The following is an 18,864-nucleotide window of genomic DNA, read 5'->3' on the forward strand; positions in this document are numbered from 1 at the left end:
GTAGGCAAGCCAGCCGAGTGCATGCTGCCCTAGAAGGCTGTTAGGCTTTCAGCCAGCCTGTCTCAAGTGGGATTTTATTCCACCAAGCATCTCCCAGGACCAGTGCCCTAATGAGCATACCTGTCTGGGGCAGTTGGCACTATACAAAATCCCTTCTGCACCATCCCCAGAAGTGCCTTGACCAACCTCATTTAACTTTTCTCTCATTACAGCTTTGAACCAACTATATACCCCGGGGACCCAGGCCCAGGCCCAATGCTGGGCAGGAAATAAAGGGGTCCTGCACCTGGGGCTGGGGGCGTGAGGGATGGCTCAGAGTAAGCAGGCGATGTTCCAGGTTTCTGGCCTCTGGCCTTTGTCCCAGCAGTTGTCTTCTGACTGCCCGACAACCTCATTGTAGAGTGTTGCCAGAAGTGTAGTCAGTCTGTGGCCCAGCAACACCGCATAGCTTTATTAGAAATACAGGAGCTGGGCAGCCCGGGTGGCTCGGCAGTTTAGCGCTGCCTTGGGCCCAGGGTGTGATCCTGGAGACCCGGGATCGAGTCCTGCGTCGGGCTCCCTGCATGGAGCCTGCTTCTCCCTCTGCCTGTGTCTCTGCCTCTGTGTGTGTGTCTCTCATGAATAAATAAATAAAATCTTAAAAAAAAAAAATGCAGGAGCTCATCAGACCCTCTGCATCAGTATCAGGCCACTCCTATGCTGTTCAGAGTTTAAGGAGCCCTAGGCTGGGGCCTCTTTCCCACCCATGGCTGGCGAGGGCTTGCAGGAGGGAGAACTTGACCCAAGGACTGGAAAGAACTGATCCACACTTCCCCTCTGCCTATTCGAATCTGCAGATGGGGCTGGAGGTGGAATGAGGGTGAGGCATATCCTGTTATTCACCATTAATTTGAAGCTCTTAATTTGAAGCTCTTCTTGGTTGGGTGAGAGTCTTGGAGAAACATGGCCCTACGGCACTGAAAACTCAGGGGTCCGCATGTCTCCTGCAGAGGCTGATGTAAGGGTTGCTGAGGTCCCAGATATTTTCCTTAATGAAATGCAGTCCCGGTGGCTGGAAGGATGGTGGGGGCCTGGGAAGGGGTTTGGGAGGGCGTGGGGGTGGGTGGGGAGGCGGATCTGACAGTCCCTTGTTGAGCACAGCAGGTGCTTAATAAATAAGCTGAATAAGTGAATAGAGGCTTGAGTCCTCCGTAACCTGTCTGTGAAGTGGGCCAATTGGACTCTGACCTCAGAGGGTCCCGCCGGCTTGATCCATTAATTCTCAAGGGTTGGTTAGATGGGACGCTTGTCTCTACCTCTTTTGCAGACTGTTTCCCCAGTTATTAGAGCAAAGGAGTGAGATCCAGAGGTCTCAAGGATCCCCTCTAACATCAATGTTCTATGTGGCTTGGGACATGGTCACGGGGCCACCAAGCATACCCTCACCCATTGTCGCCCAGAGCTCTGGCCCTGATGACACCCGGCCACTTCCTCCTGGAAGAGGAGCCCCGTGGAGACGAAGGGAGACGTGTGACCCCCAGGGCGTCCCCCTCGGTGAGGCTGGGGAGCTGCCGCGCCTGGCTTGCGTGTGACCTTGGGCAAATCTCTTCCCCTCTCTGGGCCTCAGCAGGCCGGCTGGAGGGATCCCCGTGGCTCCGGCCTGGGTTTTCGACTCTTGTCCTGACCCTCCTGCTTCCCGCCGCTGTCCCTCCACCCCCACCCCCACCCCCGCCCCCGTTCCAGGCTAGGCTGGGAGTGGGGAGCCAGCGGCGCAGCCCGCAGCCCGGGGCGCACGTCCAGAGGCGCTGACCGCGGGGGGGGGGTGGTCACGACGCGGCTCCTGCTCCTGCGAGGACCCGGCAAGCGCCCCTGCGGGGGGGGGCGCGCAGTCGGGGCTCAGGCCTTTTCCTTCCTCGCCGCCCCCGCGGGTCCGCGGAGCCCCTGGGGGCCCGGGGCGTGTCCCCCACCTTTCGCGTCGCCCCCTCCCCCCGTTGCCCCAGAAGCTGTCTCCCTCCCCTTGGGGCGCAGGCTGATAGCCGGGCCGCTGGGTCCTCGCCCGGGGCGCGTCCTGGCGCGCGCTGGTCCTCAGTTTCCCCACCTGTGAAATGGGGGCACGGGCGGGCGCGCGGGGGCCTCAGGGCGGGGGCCTCCGCCGCTCCCGCCCGCTCGCCCGCGGCCCGGGCTCCGCAGTGGCGGGGGGAGCGGCGCCGGGAAGGAGCGCTCCGCGGTCACGTGAGCCCCCCCCCCCCCCGAACTGCGGCGGCGGCGGCGGCGAACGGGAGCGGCGTCCGGGCAGAGCTGCAGCGGCGGCCGCGGGCACCGGAGCGCGGAGCCCAGACGCCCGGCGCAGGCCCGCGGTGAGTCCGCCCCGCCCGGGGGCTGCGGGGGCGGCGGCGGGCGGGGGCAGGCCTGGGCCGAGCCCTGGGCACCCCCTTCCCCGCGGGGCTCGCTCGGGGCCGGGGCTGGGGGGCGCGGGTGCCTCCCCCTGCGCGCAGGCCCGGGCGGGGGCGCCTGGGCGCGGAGAGGTGGGCGCGTCCCCGTCCCCGGGCAGGGACCCCCCCCCCCGCCCCGGGCGCTCCGGGCCTCGGAGGACGCCGCGGGGGTCCTGGGGGCAGCGACCCGGCCGAGAGGCGGCGACGGCCTCGCTTCCCCGGGGACGGGGACGGGGACGGGGACGGGGACGGGGACGGGGACGGAGCGCGCCCCCACCGCGCCGAGCGGGGCTCTCGCGTCACGCAGCCGGGCCCCTCGCCGCCTCCCTCCGGGCTCCGCGGGCTCTGAGCCCCCGGGGGAGTCCACAGGGCGGTCCCCGCGCCCCGCACACGCGCGCGCGCACCAGCCCCGGAGGCCCGCGCCGGCCCCCCCGGGGTTAGACCCCCCAACCTGTGCGCGACCCCCAAGTCCTTGTTGGGGTCACAACACAGGCCTGAGGGTGGAGTCGGGAAGGACAGCCCAGCCCTCACACCCAGCGCACTGGCGTCTGTCCTGGAGCGTCATTCCCCCCCTCGGGTAGTCAGGGGCCACCAGGAAGGGCCACTGAGGAGCTGGGCCAGGACAGAGCTGGAGAGAAAGGGGAAATGAAGCGGGAGGTGGTGTTTTCTTCCAAAAGGGAGCTGGGGCCCGGCCCTTAGCCACCCTGCTGGGGGCACTGGTGTCTCCCTCCTGTGTGTCTGTTTGGGTGCGGGTGTTTTCTAGTAGTGGGAGGAAACACCAGCCAAAGTTGCCCCTGAATGGGGAGGGGGCAGCCGCCGCGTGGGAGTGGGGGTGGTCCTGCCCAGCTGGCCACAGAGGTCCCCCCGCTTCTCCATCCAGGGCCCCAGCCGCCCTCTGAGCTCCTCTCTTGCATGTGGAGGGTCCGGGGGAGTGGAGGGGCGCCTGAACAGCCTCAGAAAGGATCCTAGGTAAGGATCAATCCCCAGGTGGCATGAGCACCTTCCCCACGCACAGTATTTCAGGTGGGGTGCGTGGGCAGGTGCACGCGCACTGAGCTCTCCATTGCACAGATGGGGAAACTGACGCTTAGAGGGGCTACGTGGACTGCCCAAGGTCACGGGGCCGCCCTCTGCTGGGGCTAACATCCCTTCTCGGACCCCTGATCTAGGTAGATCTTTGTGGGGTGGGGAGGGGGGTCTGTGACAAGTGGAGCCGTCTACAGGTGACCCGCTCCCTGAGCTGCTTGAGGAGGTGAGGGTGCCTCTGGGTGGAGGTGGGGAAGGTGACTCAGGTTAAGGAGAACCCCTCCACCTCTCTTCAGGGTCCAGAGCTCAGACCTTCCTTCCTCCTCTCCCAGAGCCCCGTGCTTGCTTTGCTGCCCCTTCCCACAGCCAGGATGGTAGTTCCCACCCTGGGACTCAGCTTTCTTTGGGCAAAGGCCACTCCTCTTCCCCGGCGAGGGAGACCCCTCTCCTGGCTCTATGCACCCTCCACCTGCCATGACGCTATGAGACAAGAGGGATTCTTCCTTTGGCCTCTTGAAACGCAGTGTCTCCTTCTTGGCTCGGAGATCTTTACTGCTCAGGCCTCAGGACCCCGCAGCCTCCGCCCAGGCCTGGAGTAAGGGAGCCCGAAGCCCCTGCCTTAGCTCCGTCTCCGCCGGCCGCACCCCTTGCCTGGCTGCCACGTTCCAGAGCTCAGAGGCCCTTTGAGGACTCCTGAGGCAGGTCTGTCTTCCACACCACCTGTCTGTCTAGAGAGGCTTTTGTCCTGGCTGTCAGAGGCTGCCGAGCAGCCAGCCACACATGCTGCAAGAGCAGCCGAGACCTGTGCACAGCCAGACACAGACGAAAACACCGCTCGACTCACAAAAACCCCGAGCCTCAAACACAGGCACACACAGGCACGTGCAGGCCGAGACCCCCGCTACAGACAATGAGGCGCACACCACTCAGTACGGGGATGCACAGAGGTGGAGGTCGTGGTCCACACGAAGAGCCTCCTCAGAAGCCCTCATTGAACTGATAGTTCCTGGGCACACGCGTGACCCCTCCACATGCAGGAAAGAGCACAAGAAAGCCCCACGCCCTTTTTAAAAATTAACCTGGCAGATATGCACCTGTACCCACCCACACCCAGGCCACCACAAGTGCACACACGTGTGCATTACATCAGCTTCCTGCGTGTGGGACGTGAACTCCTCCTCACCCTGGGAGGAGGTGGCACAGGCCCCTCTGACCTCCCCCAGCAAAGCCTCACCTTGTTCTGCTTCACGTGAACCCAGCTCGGTGGACCCTGAGACTCCTGGGAAAGTGCCTGGTGTTACCCCTCTCCCGGGACCCTCCTCTCCCATCTTCCCCCCACCACCTGCGGGGCTGCCACAGGAGCTTCTCCACTCTGCTGCCCCCTGGTCTCTGGAGGTGCTGCTCCACCGGCCCCTCCCCACACAGGACACCCCCCAGCCCCAAGTAGCCCGGGGTTCCCTTTCCTTTGCCACTTTGCCAGGAGGCCTCACCAAGTCCTGGTTTCTGCTTTGCCCTCCCAGCAAGGCTGGGGGCCAGCTGGTGTGAAGGGAGGGAAATCTCTGAGATCCTCCGCCAGGCTGTGCCCTGGCATCCTGGCGGTACTGGCTGTACCCCCTGTGAGGCTAGTATTGCTGGGAAACAGCTTCTGAGGGGTGCTTCTGTGGGTTCTGATAAAGTCTCCAGGGCTGACAGATGCTAGAGTGGGGCAGCGAGAGGCTCTGGGCTTTGCCATTCTCATTTGGGCATTCATCCTAGGCTTGCCAGAGTGCTGGTTCTGAGTCCAGGCCTGGCTGTGCAATACAGGCAAATCATTTCCCTTCTCTGGGCCCATCTCCAGCTCTGGGAGGCAGCTCAGCCTGGCCAGCAAGTGCGAGGTGTAAGGTGGCAGCCCTTGTGCCAATGAGGAAAGGAAGTTTGGCTCTGCTGCACATCATGGGGCAAGGAGCGTGGTTCCTGGCTAAGGATGTCCAGCAGGTTGAGAACCCTAAGTCCACACTAGGTGAAGCAGTGACCATCAGTCCTGGGACTTCATCGAATGGCCACCCTGGGGTCATCAGAGGGGGGACTTGAGGGCAGGGGGCGCTGACGCAGTGTAACATCTGCAGGTATTTCTATGCCCCCAAATGTGCTCTATTTTTAGGACTGAAGACTAGCACTTACAGGCAGTGACTCAGAGAGGAGGAAGGGAGAAGCAGAGGGGTGCTAGTGGAGAGACTCCCCAAAACAGAGGGGTCCCTATGATGCTCATGCTGTGTGCTGGTACAATGGCAGGGACCTTGGTGGCACACTCGGTAAGCATTTGTTGAGCATATTGTGTGTCTCTGTACTGTGACAGGCATCAGGGACAACAGGGATGAGCTGGGCGTGGCATCATTTGGTCCCTTCCACAGCCCAGTGTGATGTTACTGGGGCCACATCTCAGGGCAGGGAATGAGGCTCATGGAGGTGAAGTGACGTGCCCAACCCCCTAGTCCATACCTCTGCCGACACGAGCCACCCTCCCTGGGCAGCCTTTTGGAAGCAGAAGACCTGAGTTCAAATTTTGACTTCGCCACTGAAATAGCTGTACGATTTAGGGCAGATGATTCTATCATCTCTGAGCCTCCGTTTCTTGATCTGTAAAGTGCGGATCCCCTACTTTATTTGCCTGGTGGGGGTGTTTCAAAGGTTTGGGAGGCTCACGGAGGCAAGTACCCAAGGCAGCAGGCAGCTTGTGGTGGGGATTTGTCAGAGACCAGAAGGAGATGGGCTGGGAGTCGTCAGGGATCCAAGTCCAGTCTCCGAGATATGACTTTGGAGAAGCCACTTACTCTTCTCCTTCTCCATCGAACAGGCATGATGCGCCCTCGTTCGCCTGCCGACCTGGGAGTGCGGTCTGTGCAGATCAGACATGATGGCCGGGGGCTGCTTTGCAAAACACAGAGCTGCACTCAGAGATAGGAATGCATAGAAGGAAAAACAAACAGCAGAAAAACATGAAGAAAAATCTATTTGAGAAACTTCAAATGCTTTATTATCGCGAAAGAAAAAAAATAAGCCTTTTTCTTCAATGTTTTGAGGTCATGGCGATTTTCTTCCCCGTAACTTCACATTCCCAAGGCAGTTGGCATTGCGATCACAGGAGATGGGTGGTTTCCTCCTCGACGAGGCCAGTGCCTGGCACACGGCAGACAGGGGGAATGGGGGCTCTTCGTGGGATTACGAGCTGCGCGGTGATGGGGAGTGAGGGTGCTTCTGGTGGCGTGGCTGGCGACAGCGTGAGAGGCGGGCATCTCGACACTGGCTTGGCTCTGGTGCAAGGTGTGTGTAGGGACCAGCTGGAGTCCTCTCCTGGACGGCCTCGAATGCCAAACTGAGGAGTTTGCCTTTCCCTGAAAGCCAGTGGGGAGACCATCAGAGGGACCAGCTGAACCCTCTGTGGGCAGGCCTTGGGGACCCGCTCACCTGTGCAGAAGGAGGAGCTAACCTGGCACGGTTCTCTGCCCTGCCCCACCATGGAAGAAAGGCTCCTTTGCCTGTTTCCCTGAGTCTCCTTTTCCTCATGTGTGCAAAGGAGCGTCTTCTATTCGCAGGACAGGCGAGAGGACCGAGGCACCGGCTGCTCAGGGAACTAGGGGACTGCCATCTGTGCTGGAAATCAGGAGACTTATTTCCCCCTTCTCACGCCACCCCACTAGTTAGGTGACCTCAGGCAGGTCACTGGGCTCTTCAAGCCTCTCTTTCCATCCGTGGAATGGGTGCATGCAGTTTCTGCCTTTGTAGTGTGGGTCTGATCAGACTTAGCTGGTGACGGTACTATATGTGGCTCAGGTGTGTTGTGTCTCTGGGGGAATCATGCTGTTTCTTGTAACTACTTGTTCCCCAGGCTCTGCTGAGAATTTGGGGCTGCTAAGACTTGGGGTAGACAGCGGACGAGGATGGATTCCTGAATTTTCCGGTCACTGGCTGGAAAGGCTGTGACCTGCTCAAGGCCACAGGGGCCACACGCCTGCTAGGCTGTTGTGGGAAGTGGAAGGGTGGGACTTGTGGGTTCAGCCCTCTGCCCTGCTCCTGAGTTCTTGGCCCCAAGTCTGTGAGGGAAAGATACCCTGAACCCCAGCTCGGAGGTCAGCCTTCTCCAAGGTCCCGCTCCTCTAAGTCGGGGCTTTCAGGGTGGGGTGGAGGTGGCTGATGGGAAGTGACCTTGGGAACTTTTCTGCTGCTTGCAATGCTCAGTGCCAGAACTGCTGGGCCTTGATTCCCCCAAAATAGGGTGTGTCATCTCCCTGCAGGAGACTGCCAGGACGAGGCCCACTGGTAGTGGAAAGCTTCCCATCCTTCTGCCTCTTCGAGGTCCAGAGAGAGTCCATCCACCCCTGGCAGACTGCTGCAAGCCCTCCCGCCAGCCCTGGCAGCAGGCTGTGGATACCAGGGCTGAAAGCTCTGTGTATGTGGGCTCCAGCCTTGTCCCATTCACCACCTGCTTCCACCTGAGATACTGGAGCGTCTCTAGGTACATACATGTCCCTTCCCCAGGACCTTAAGCCCCGAGAAACAGGACTGGACAGACACTTGCGGCAGAGCCTTCCCCTGTCCCCCTCACCAGGCAGGCCCCCAGACTTCCCCGGCTGGGGCAGTATGACCTTTTCTGGTCCTCTGATGGGCAAGAGAAACCTGGGACCTGTCTCCTGTCCCTATACCCATGCCCCATTGTTGGGAACTAGCTGGCTAGCTCAGGGATAACATAACAACCACCTGGAGGGTTCTGGCAAAGGAGAAGCAGAATAGAGGCTGAGTGATAGAACACAGGTCGGGGGGGCATTAATTGAGTACTTGAGTATGTGGGCCTCTATGCTAGGCCCTTCTCGTGGATCTCATTGAATCCCCAGAACAACTGTTATTAGACCTATCGAGGTTCAGAGAGGCTAAATGGCCTGCCCAAGGTCACCAGCTGGTGCATGGCTGGAGCTATTTGAATTATGGGCTAACTCCACTTTTCACCACTTTGGCCTACTGCATGCAGAATTAGAAGGGGTTAGGGGAGGGGTGCAGTAAGGAGGAAGAGGCTGAGCCCTTAGGGAATGACAGCAGTTCTGGGCAGGGGTGGAGAGGGGGTTCACACTCTGGGGCTGTCCCCTCACTTTGAGGACATGGCCCTGAACCTCCTCCTCCCCTTCCCTGTGACCTTCCCTCAGCGCCCAGGCTGGCTTGGGAGAAGAGGATGAATGGGGAGATTCTTTTGCAGAGGTTCCAGGGTATGCAGAAGCCCACAGACCCTGGCTTCTCCTGGCCTGTGTCTCCCTGGCTTCTCCTGGCCTGTGTCTGCATAAATTCCCAGCTTGGAAACCGAGAAATCCTCAGCATCAGAGCTGGAGAGGAGCCCATGGGATCAGCTGGTCCAACCCCCTTGTTTTACAGATAATAATTATTATGATTATGCCCGATGGTAGCAATTCACAAAGGGCTTCCACATCTGGGTTGCCTCTTATGCGCGCCAGAGCCCTTGGGGCTGGCAAAACTCGGGTGGTGGTTGTTATTCACCTCCCCGCTTGGCAGGCGAGAAAAACTGAGGTTTAGAGAGGCGAAGAGATGGGCCCCAGCTAACTTTGGTCCTGTGCTCCAGACCCAGATCTCTCCTCCCCCTGGGCCCCTTGCACCATCCTGGGACCCCCGAGGCCCAGAGCCCATGTGGTACGAGGACAACCTCTGCATTAGGGGCAGGGCAGGGGGCAGTGTCTGGAGGGGGGTGGCTGGTTCTGTTCTGAGATGCGTGGAAGGGGGGACAGGACAAGTTGCAGTGATGCCCACCTTCCTCCCTGCATGGGAACGTACTTTCCTTCTCCAAGCCAAGGGACAGAGCTGTTCCCCAGAGACCTTCCAGCCAATGTGCCAGGCTGCCCCAGAATATCAGACTCAGAAGGTGCCTTGGAGAGCCCTCATTATACAGAGAAGGAAACTGGGCCCAGAAGGGTAGAGACCTGCCATAGCCAGTGACAGAGCTGGGCCTTGGGCACGGGTCTCATGACTCAGTGTATGGCTGTGCTAGCACATGTCCAGCAACAGTACCAAAGAGAATTCCTACTTCCTGAATGCCTGCTGTATGCCAGGGCTGAGCACTTTACACTGAATCCTAAGAACGACCCTATTAAGAACTTTTACTATCATTACCATCTCTTTCACAGATGGAGAAAATGAGGTCTCAAGAGGTTGTGAATGTGGCCCAAAGTCACAAACCAGAAAGTGACAGAGGCGAGGGTTCAAACACAGGTCCATCCAACCCATGCCAATGTTAATTCCCATATGTAATAGGGTAGGAATAAAATTGATTTTATCTTTCTTCTTGCTCAGCAGCCAACGTAGGACATCATTCATTCATTCACTAAACATTTATGGAGTACCTACCATGCTGAGGAGACCAGGAGCTGATCTGGAGTCTGAGGTGGGGAGTTGAGGGTCAGAGATGAGACAGTGAGGTTGTGGGTCTCCAGACATTCCTAAACCCCCACCTCCATGTAGGATGGCTTCCTCTCCCCACACTTCCTGCCCCCTGACCCAGCCACAGACTTGCCTATGGGGTATGTGGCAGCCTGATTTACCCTGTGGAAATGGGGACATGACTCAGCAGGGGTTTCTGTATTTTGTACGTCCCAAAGAAGACCCTCCCTGCTGACAGTGGCATTAGCAAGCCCTCTGTGGGCACAAGGCACAGTGCTAAGTATGCATCACCTCTTGTACTGTGCATCAGCACTCTGTGAGCTACCAGCTAGTGTATCTCCATTCTCTGGATGTGAGAAGGGAGGCTTAGAGTCGCACAGCTCAGAACTGGGCTGGAGCCACTCTCTGGCTCTCATGTCTGTCCCCCACCCCGTGGCTCATGCTGCCCTGCTCCGTGTCCAGGCTCTGTGCCCTGGCAGTTGTGGCTTTGCATTTAGAAACCTGGTTCCTGGAAGGCAGGACTTCAGCCAAGCAGCGAGTATTTATTAAGCACCTAATCTGTGCTTTGGGGAAATGCTTTGTGAGGCTAAATTTTGTGAGGATGGGGAGATAGGAGTTATTCTGTGAGGGATGGGGGTTCCATGCAACCACCCCACCCAACCCCTGAGGTACCGGAGGTTTTCGGGCCTCCAAGGGTGTCACAGCAGGGCAGCAAGTGGTGTTTGAAGGGCTTTCTTCTTGACAGGAGCGTTCCTGAGAGTGACTCAGAGCATAGTTCACACTTCGGAGAGTCTTTACAGTCGACTTCTGCTTCTATTAACCCTCGGGCAAGCCCCTCAGGGGCTCGGTTTCCTGGTCTGTGAACGGAGGGATGATAATTGCACCTAATTTACAGAGTGTTCATGAGGACTGAACCAATGAGAGCGCCTGGTACAGGGCCTCTGGGACTAGTCGCTGCTCTTGCTGAGCTGGGGTGCATGCATGTGTGATGGGGGCTGAGGCCTTGGGGGGGGGGCGTCAGAAGCCGGCTCCGCTCTGTTTGCGAGCCTCAGTTTCCCCATCAGTCGTCGCTGACATAAAAGTCTTGCATAACCTGGGGCTTTTGTGGGGATCCCGGAGGTCCCAGGGCGCGTAGGTGCGGCCCTGTGATCTGAACACGGAGAGAACGGGTCCCGGGGAGAGAGGGGGCGGCGGGAACACGGTGGGCGGCGGCACAGGTGCCACTATTGTGGCGGGCAGGTGTGCCATTGGGGGCCGGGAGAGGCGCGGAGGTTCGCGGTAGGGGGACGGGAGAGGGCAGTCTCTGGGGGCCACCTCCGCACTAGGGGAGGAGCGAGGAGCGCGGGGGGTGGCGACTGCGGAGCCGAGGACGCAGACGTTGCTCGGGGCGCCTGCAGGGTCTCCCCTCGCCCCCGGAGAGGCTCCCCGGGTGCGGGCCCGGGGCGCTGTCCCTGGTGCTGGAGGCCGCCGGGCGCTCGCCCTGCAGTTCCTGCGATGGCCAGCTGGGGGCGCCCGGGACCGCGGAGGACCCCAGCTTGGTTAGAAAAGGATTGAAAAGCGCGTCCTTTATTTTCCTGCAATGGTATTCCTAGATAATAAGCCTACCTACACGCCTAATTCAAAAGCCAAACAATATACTACCCTAAGAGAAGTAAAAGCCCTCACTTCCATAGATAAGTCCTCTGGCATGATCACACCACAGGACCTAATGAAGTAACCACATGCTTGCACCTGTTTATGTATAGACGTAGATATAGATAGATAAGTATATATATGTGTGTGCGTGTATAGGTATAGACATGTGTGTAAATATATGCATACGTATTTACATTTAAGGGCAGAAAATACCGCTATACTTGATTTCGGAATGGCTTCAGTAGTTGCATCTTTGGAAGACCAGTATGTATTAAACCCACACTAAAAATACTCAAATGTAGGGGCACCTGGGTGGTCCAGTCAGTTAGCCTGACTTGATCTCAGCTCAGGTCTCGCTTGATCTCAGGGCCATGAGTTCAAGCCCTACATTGGGCTCCACCCTGGGCATAGAACTTACTTAAACGCACACACACACAAACACACACACATACACACACACACATATGTAAACTGGACTTAGGTTCTAGGCTGAGATAAACAGGGTTTTCACCCACATGAATGTTTGGAAGGATATTTGACGCATGACAGGTTTTCTTTAGATGAGAGTCTCCTGACGAAGCTCTCCTGGCTGCTACCCACTGAATGAATTGCTAAAGACCAAAGCCACCCTTGTGTATTTCTCTAACGCTCTTTAGGGGGTAGAGCCACCGTTGTTGAGAATCACTGTCATCGTGGGGACCTTGGCCAGGTGAAGGGGGGTTCACAGAGCCCCAGACTGGCTCGGTGGGGAGGATTGGCACTTTAGGGAATCATCAGGGCATCCTATCCCCCATCTTGGGACCAGTGGAAGTCCCAAGTGGGAAGGAGTTTTGCTAGGCAGAGCTGGGGGGGGCTGCTCAACCCAAGTCTCCTCCTGGCACAGGGTTCAGTCAGCCCAGCTGCCCTGGGTGGAGCTCTGGGCATCAAGCAGTCTCCCTTCCAGTTCAGCCTCCCTGCTCCTGAAAATGTCCTTAGCAGGGGGGTAGGAGAAGGAGGCTGGCTGGATTCCAGCCTATAATGTGTGAGAGGGGCCTTAGCCTCCCTTCTCCTTGAGGATGCAGCAGTTGCACGCCCCCCCCCCCCCCGCAAGCCATTCTCTCTCCAACCTCTATTTCTTCCCAATAGTTAGCTGGGCACACTATGTGTGTGTGTGTGCTGTGTGCATGTGTGTCTGTATATCACACGAGCGGAATGTGATCTAAGGGTGTGTGGGCCTGCGACATCTATGCATGAATCTGTTGTCATTGGTGTGTGTTCACAAACACACACATGTGTATACAAATGCAGCCATAGTCAGTAAGTGAGTGCACACTGACTTGTGTGTGTTTGGGGGGGCTTGGCAATATAGAGACTGATGTTTATGTTAGCACATGTGCGTGCATTTGATCTTGATATGATCTGTGTAGGTGTGAGTTAGATGTCTCTAATTTGCATTGTACAAGGGCAAGTGCATATGTGACCTCATGGAATTTCTGTGCAGGGGTGCATGCAGGTTTACCACAGATCTTATCTGTCTTGCTTATCCACTATCACTAGTGCCTGAACAGGGTCACTCACACAGTAGGTGCTCAATGTGTATTTGCTGAATAATGGAAGGAAGGAAGGAAGGAAGGAAGGAAGGAAGGAAGGAAGGAATTAAGAAAGGAAGGAAAGAAGGAAAGAAGGAAAAGGAAAGGGTACCTTCATGTGTGCCTGTGTTTCCAGAAGGACTTTGTTCTCAGGACCCTCGAGGCACATGGTCCATAGGGTGAACAGGGACACATCCTCAATGGTGGGGGTCTGTGTGAAGGCATTTATTTTGGTCATTCTGGCCAGGCCAGATTTTCCTAGTCTCAGATGGGGACACTTTGAGTAGGCAGGGGTCTCAGGAACCTATTGAATGAGACCGGGGTCACAAAGCCAGGATAGAGGATGCCTGGGTCAGAAACCTCCCTGGGAAGCTGCTTGGAGAAAGGGTGTGAGCCAAGCCACACACACTCTTCTCTCTCTTCCCAGGACCAGGGGACCCCCCAGGAGACTCCTCTGGGAGTTCAGGGCTTAGAGCATCTTGGAATTGGGTGGGGGTGGCTTGGCTAGAAAAGCCTCGAGCTAAGGATAATGATGCCTTGAGTCCATGGAATTCTCTCAAGGCAAGTGCATTTTTCCATTATTATGTCTTTAACCCATCAAAGTGAGAGTGGGTGTTTTAACAGATGAGCAAACTGAGGCCGAGGGAGGAAACCTGATTAATGCAGAGCCACACAGGAGGCTGCCTGGCTGGGCAGAAAGCCCAGGACCGCGCTGTCTCCTGCCCAGGAGGTTCCAGGCAGATAGCCTGAATGGGAAACAAGAATGGACCCCGCCAGCTCCATCTGGAGCCTGGGCTAGAGATCTTCCCAGGAGGCTGCCTCTTCCTATTCCCTTACATTTCTCTGCTGATGGTTGAGAAGTGGGAGGTGGAAGCAGGTAGGTGGAACTCCCAGAGGTCAACCCTGAGTGGACTTGGAAAGGGAGCTCTGCAACCCTCCACCCCTGCACCCATCCCTCCTCCTTCGCACAGTCTGGCACCTGTTTGAACAACTTGGGTGCAAATCTAGGAGGCCCAGAAGTGGAAGCTTCCTCCTGGAGGGAAGGCCTGAACCTTGGAGGGGAGGGGGGAGCCTGGCTCTGGTTTCTAGGCGAGAGGCTGGAGGGAAAGGAAGAAGGGAGCTCTGTCCCTCCCCAGAGGTGGAAGGTCCTTCCGGTCTCAGTCAGGGAGCACTGGCTCTGTGCTGCCCTCAGAGTATTGAGTTCTCAGTGGAGACCAGATGTCTGGGGGGGTGTTACATAATGTGTTTGGGGTCACACAGCTAGGAAGTGTCAGAGCCTGGTCCAGCACCAACACCCTTACTGCGCTGCTTCTGTGTGTGTGTGTGTGTGTGTGTGTGTGTGTGTGTGTGTGTGTCTTGGAGGCCATCCCACGTGCCCACACACAGATCTGCCCCATTCTTCCCAACAGCTGCATGGTACTGCATGGAATACATAGACCTTAATTTACTTATCCGGTTCCCTCTGGATGGCCATCAGTTTTTTTTGGAATTCCTACTAATAAATCTTCACCACCTTTACAAAAATAGTGACTTCAGGTTCTTCAGACTAGTGAACAGTGACGCTGCAGCAAGTGTTTTACTCAACAGGCACTAGCTCTTCAAAGACTATTCCCAGTACTTATATAACTATTAACTTAGTTAATTTTTGGCAAAACCCTTTGAGCTGGGTACTGTTATTTTTGTCATCAGCCCATTTTGCAGATGAAGAAAGTGAGGCACAGAAAGGTTAAGTGACTTGTCCAAGGTCACACAGCCGACAAGTGGGGGAGCTGGGACTTGAACCCTGGGAGAGTTGAAGGATGGAGAAACAAGCACCTGCCTCCCTGTCCCTTTGTCCCTGGCCATCCATCCATCTTCGGGCTTCCTTGCTGTGAAGTGGCAGAGGGTAAATTCTTGGAAGTGGTCCTGCAGGTTAAGACAGCACATTTAAATTCTGCAGTTGCTTGAGGGACCTGAAGCTGGCCAGGGAGTGTCCTGCACATCCCCGGCAGAGGGACTGTGACCCCCACCCCCACCTCTCGCCAGTGAGGCAGCTGCAGCTGGTCAGAACTCGAGAGGCCAGAGCCCACACTGAGCTCTTTGTCTTCGGTGGGAATCCTGCAGCCCCCACAGCCCCTCTCAAGGGCTCACTGTCCCAGCACCAGCAGGGCCTCCTGGGGGCCAGGCCCGGCTGGGAAACTTGGCACATTGGAGACTACTTGGCCACCCTGCCAAGTGGACATGGAGAGCCCACTCAGGAATCATTCTCACTGAAAAGACAGACTGAGGAGGCTGAGTGTCATGACCAAAGGGGTGCAGCAGCCTTGGGTCCCAGTCCTGGCGCTGCGTATGCCTCCCCCCAACCACGGCCCAGGCCCAGCTCCTGGTCCCCCATCTCTCCCAACTCTCTGGGCACCCATGTGCTGCTATCATTGAGGAAAGGAAGACTTTCCCCTCCTCAGGCCAGCATCTAGGGCTTGCCCCTCGGGGGGCCTCCTGGAGTGCCCTGTGAAGAGGGGGCTTCCTACACTGGCGTGGCTGGTCCCTCCACCCAGGAATCTCTGGCCCTGCCCACGCAGAAGGGACCCAGCCCGGGGTAGCACCTTGCCAAGAGGGAGCCAGACGCTCCTCTAAAAACCAAACCAAGGGGTTGGTTCTAGGCCTGAGGGAGGGGATCTCCCTTGCCCTGCTCAGCCTTGGAACAAGGGGCTCCACCCATCAAAGTGTGTGGAGAGAAGGAGTCCAGGGCAGAGGCGGGGAGGGGAGCTGGGGGCTGGCCCCCCAAGAGAGATGTAATTGCTGTGAGCCAAGGTCTCGGTTTCTTTATGTCTGAAATGGGGAGACCGGGGCATCACCTCCCTCGGCCTGTGTGAGGTGAACTGTGAAGGTCGGTACCCAGACACTCACTTCCCAGGGGAAGCTGGAGCTAGCCGAGCCCTGGCCCAGGGCCCAGGTGGAACAGTTCCTGAAAGGCTTCGGAAGAATCCCGGCCGCCCTGTCGCCCTGGCCTACTGGTGTACCCTCGGTCGTCCTCCCCGCCCCCAGCGTACTGCATCCCTGCCTCCGTTCTCTGTGCATTCCCTTAGAAAATGCCATAGAAAACCTCACTGCTCTGAGCGCCTCCCTGGGGTAATCCCTTCCTCTTTGGGGGCCAGAGTGGGCATTCTGGACGGGGGGAGGGTGACCTAGGGGCAGGACCAAGGTCCTGTGTCTCCTGACACATCTTCAGTTGGGGGTGGGAGAGACTTCCTGTAGGGTGGAACACTGGAGGGTCAGCTCTGGGTGAGCGGCAAGCGGAGGAGGGGGGCAGAGTGTGGGTGAGCGAGTGAGTGCCCTGCTCTAGGACTCAGAGCCCGGTTCCTCCTCCTCCAACTCCCTCCTCCCTCCTCCCGGGGAGGCTGCCGAGCCAGGGCACCTGGTGGGCCACCTCCATTCCTGCGCCCCTGCTCCTCCGCTTCCTCACCTGGCTGTGGGGGCACCCAGAGAGGGGGATGAGAGTGGGCAACAGCAGGGTGTCCCTTTGCCGGAAGAGAGGAGCTTTGACTTACAGGGAGAGACTCTTGCAGCAGCCGTTTATTGAGCGTTTATTGTGTGCCAGGCCCGGGCTGAGCGCTCGGCATGGATCAACGCCATCACCCCAGGGGCCTGCGTGTGCGTGTGCGAGTGTGTGTGTGTGTGGGGGGGATTGTTCCATTTTACAAATGAGAATTTTGAGGGACGGGCGGGGGCAGGGACTCGCCCACGGAGCAGCCCACTCTGACCCTGGTTCCCAAGTTCTTGCCCCGGCCCGCTGCGTGCTCCCCCTGGCCAAGGGGGCTGGCGGGGGGGGGGGGGGGGACAGGGTGTCGCCCCGAAGAGGGTCTGCAGCCCGGGCCCCCCTCACCCACGGAGGCCCCCGGGGCCCCGCTCGGAAAGTCCCGCGAACCCCCGCCCCCGGCCGCGGGCGGCGCGAACAAGCGGCCCTTTCTGCGCGCGGCGCCCCGGCAGCTGGCCCCGGGCCCGGGGTGGGGGGGGCGCGGACGGTCCCGGGGCTGGTGGCCGGGGCGGGGCGGGGCGGCCCGAGTTGCCAAGGTGACCCGGGCGCGGGGAAGGCGGGCGGCGGGCGGCGGCGGCACCATGAGCGGCCGGAAGCGCAGCTTCACCTTCGGAGCCTACGGCGGGTAGGGGCGGGCGGGGGCGCGGGGGCACCGGGCGGGGGCGGGCGGGGGCGCGGGGGCACCGGGCGGGGGCGCGGGGGGGCGCGGGGGCACCGGGCGGGGCGCGGGGCGGCGCTTCTGCACGTGCCCGGTGCGCGCGCTCCTGGGGCGGGGGAGGCCGGGCAGGAGCCCCCGCTCGGCCTCTGCAGCTGCTGGGCCCCTCCAGGGAGGGAACCTAGAAGCCAGCCGCGGGCCAGGCCCACCTCCCCAATTCCGGGGCGCCCCTGTCTCCTGCCACCCAACTCTCAGAATCCCCCCCTCCCCCGGGCTGCTTGCTGCCTGGGCTTGGAGACCTAGGGCCTGGAGGGCAGAGCGGTGGCTGGTCCATCTTGGGGCCACTGTCGCTCCCGACCCCAAGTGTCCACCGCCGAGGAGGGCAGAGGAGGAGGGCTGGGGGATTCTTGCCTTGGGCCGACATTCGGTCAGTCCGAGGAAGGCTGGGTAGAGAGACGGGCGCGGGAGCCCCTGCCCTGGCCAGCCAGGTAGTTGGATCACCTTGCACTAGGCCCTGCCTCCGGGTGCTCAGGACTCACCTTCGGGGTGCAGAGCGGTTGAAGCTCACACACACATGTCGTGCTGCTGCTGCTGCTGCTGCTGCACAATACCTGCTCTCTGAGGTGCAGGGGTTGTGTCAAGGGGCCACCCATTGCTGACTGCCCTCCCTCCAAAGGCACCCTGGCAGAGGGGCCAGGTGGGGTGGGAGACAGGCTTCCCTCCCTGTCTGGGGCCCTGCCGGCCACCAGGTGATGGGAGGAGGCTGGGTATGCCCTGAGACCGCAGGTCACTGACACAGAGAGGCCGCCCAGGGGGTGGGGGAGTGGGGCTGGCTTCTTGTAGGAGCAGGGCAAGCCCTGGCCTCTCTGGCCTCACTTTCCTTGTCTGCAGCGTCCACAGCAGTCCCTAGGACACCCCAGCCCCGCCTCCCCAGCTGGCAGAGTCTGGTTCAGGGCCCCTTCCCCACTCTCCTCTGGCCTCTGGGCAGGAGGCAAGACTTGTTTATTGTCCCAACAGCTGCCCAGCCTCTTGGCCCTCAGCTGGGCGGGACAGTGGAGTTCTCTCCAGCTCCTACCCCAAACCCAAGGTGCCCTCAGAGGACTATGTCCACCCCCTCTCTCTGACACTGGACTTGGAGGGATTTGGGGAAAACGAAGCCTGGGGGTGGCCCCTGAACTCCAGGGCTTGCGTCCTTCCTCTGGCTCTGCTTTGAGGGCCAGGGTGGGTGTGTGCTGGGGGCGGGGTGGGAGAGGAGGGTCCTCACGATCTACTCCCAGATCCCCTGGGTGGATATGAGTGAGCTCCCGCTCTGGGATGGAGGCAGGCTGCCAGGAAAGGCGGGCGGGGGGTGGGGGGGGTGGGAGGGTTGATTTCTTCCTGCCTACCATAAACTGTAAACACCCACATCCTTTAATCCTGGCTGAAAACACTCTAAGCTGGCCTCTGCTGCACCCGCAGGTCCCTGCTCTGACCCCAAGCTGCTGTAGTCAGTGTCCCACTTCGCCTGTTCCGAAACCTCCCACAGTGACCCCCCTTCTGCTGCACCCCATAATGGGCCCCTGCTCCCCTATCCCTGTGCCCCCGCTCCTACCTTTTTTCCTTACTGTCTCACTCTACACCTTCCCACGTCCCTAACCTGAT

At 59.1% G+C, this 18,864-nt stretch overlaps 1 protein-coding gene and 1 long non-coding RNA gene across 14 annotated transcripts in view; one reads left to right on the plus strand and one right to left on the minus strand.

Moving 5' to 3' along the window:
• Positions 1-2,212: 2,212 nt before the first annotated feature.
• LOC121497453 (RAP1 GTPase activating protein) overlaps positions 2,213-18,864 on the plus strand; it is a 62,845-nt gene continuing 46,193 nt past the window's right edge. For 11 of the 13 annotated variants that reach the window (XR_005989464.1, XR_005989465.1, XR_005989469.1 and 8 more), the window contains exon 1: positions 17,105-17,193. Coding sequence is in view for 5 of the 13 variants with exons in the window: in XM_041767113.1 (XP_041623047.1) it covers positions 17,150-17,193 (44 nt within the window). In the remaining 8 variants the exon portion in view is untranslated. Of the gene's footprint in view, positions 2,337-17,104; positions 17,194-18,864 lie in introns of those variants that run through there. The other 2 variants (XR_005989471.1, XR_005989472.1) reach the window with 2 other exon arrangements.
• Positions 6,285-18,430, minus strand: LOC121497454. Its single transcript, XR_005989473.1, has 3 exons — positions 17,763-18,430; positions 10,524-10,708; positions 6,285-6,808 (listed from the first exon to the last, which is right to left on the minus strand). It is a non-coding gene; the product is annotated as an uncharacterized LOC121497454 (long non-coding RNA).

This window comes from Vulpes lagopus, chromosome 8 (genome assembly GCF_018345385.1).
Source record: "Vulpes lagopus strain Blue_001 chromosome 8, ASM1834538v1, whole genome shotgun sequence".
Lineage (NCBI taxonomy): Eukaryota > Metazoa > Chordata > Mammalia > Carnivora > Canidae > Vulpes > Vulpes lagopus.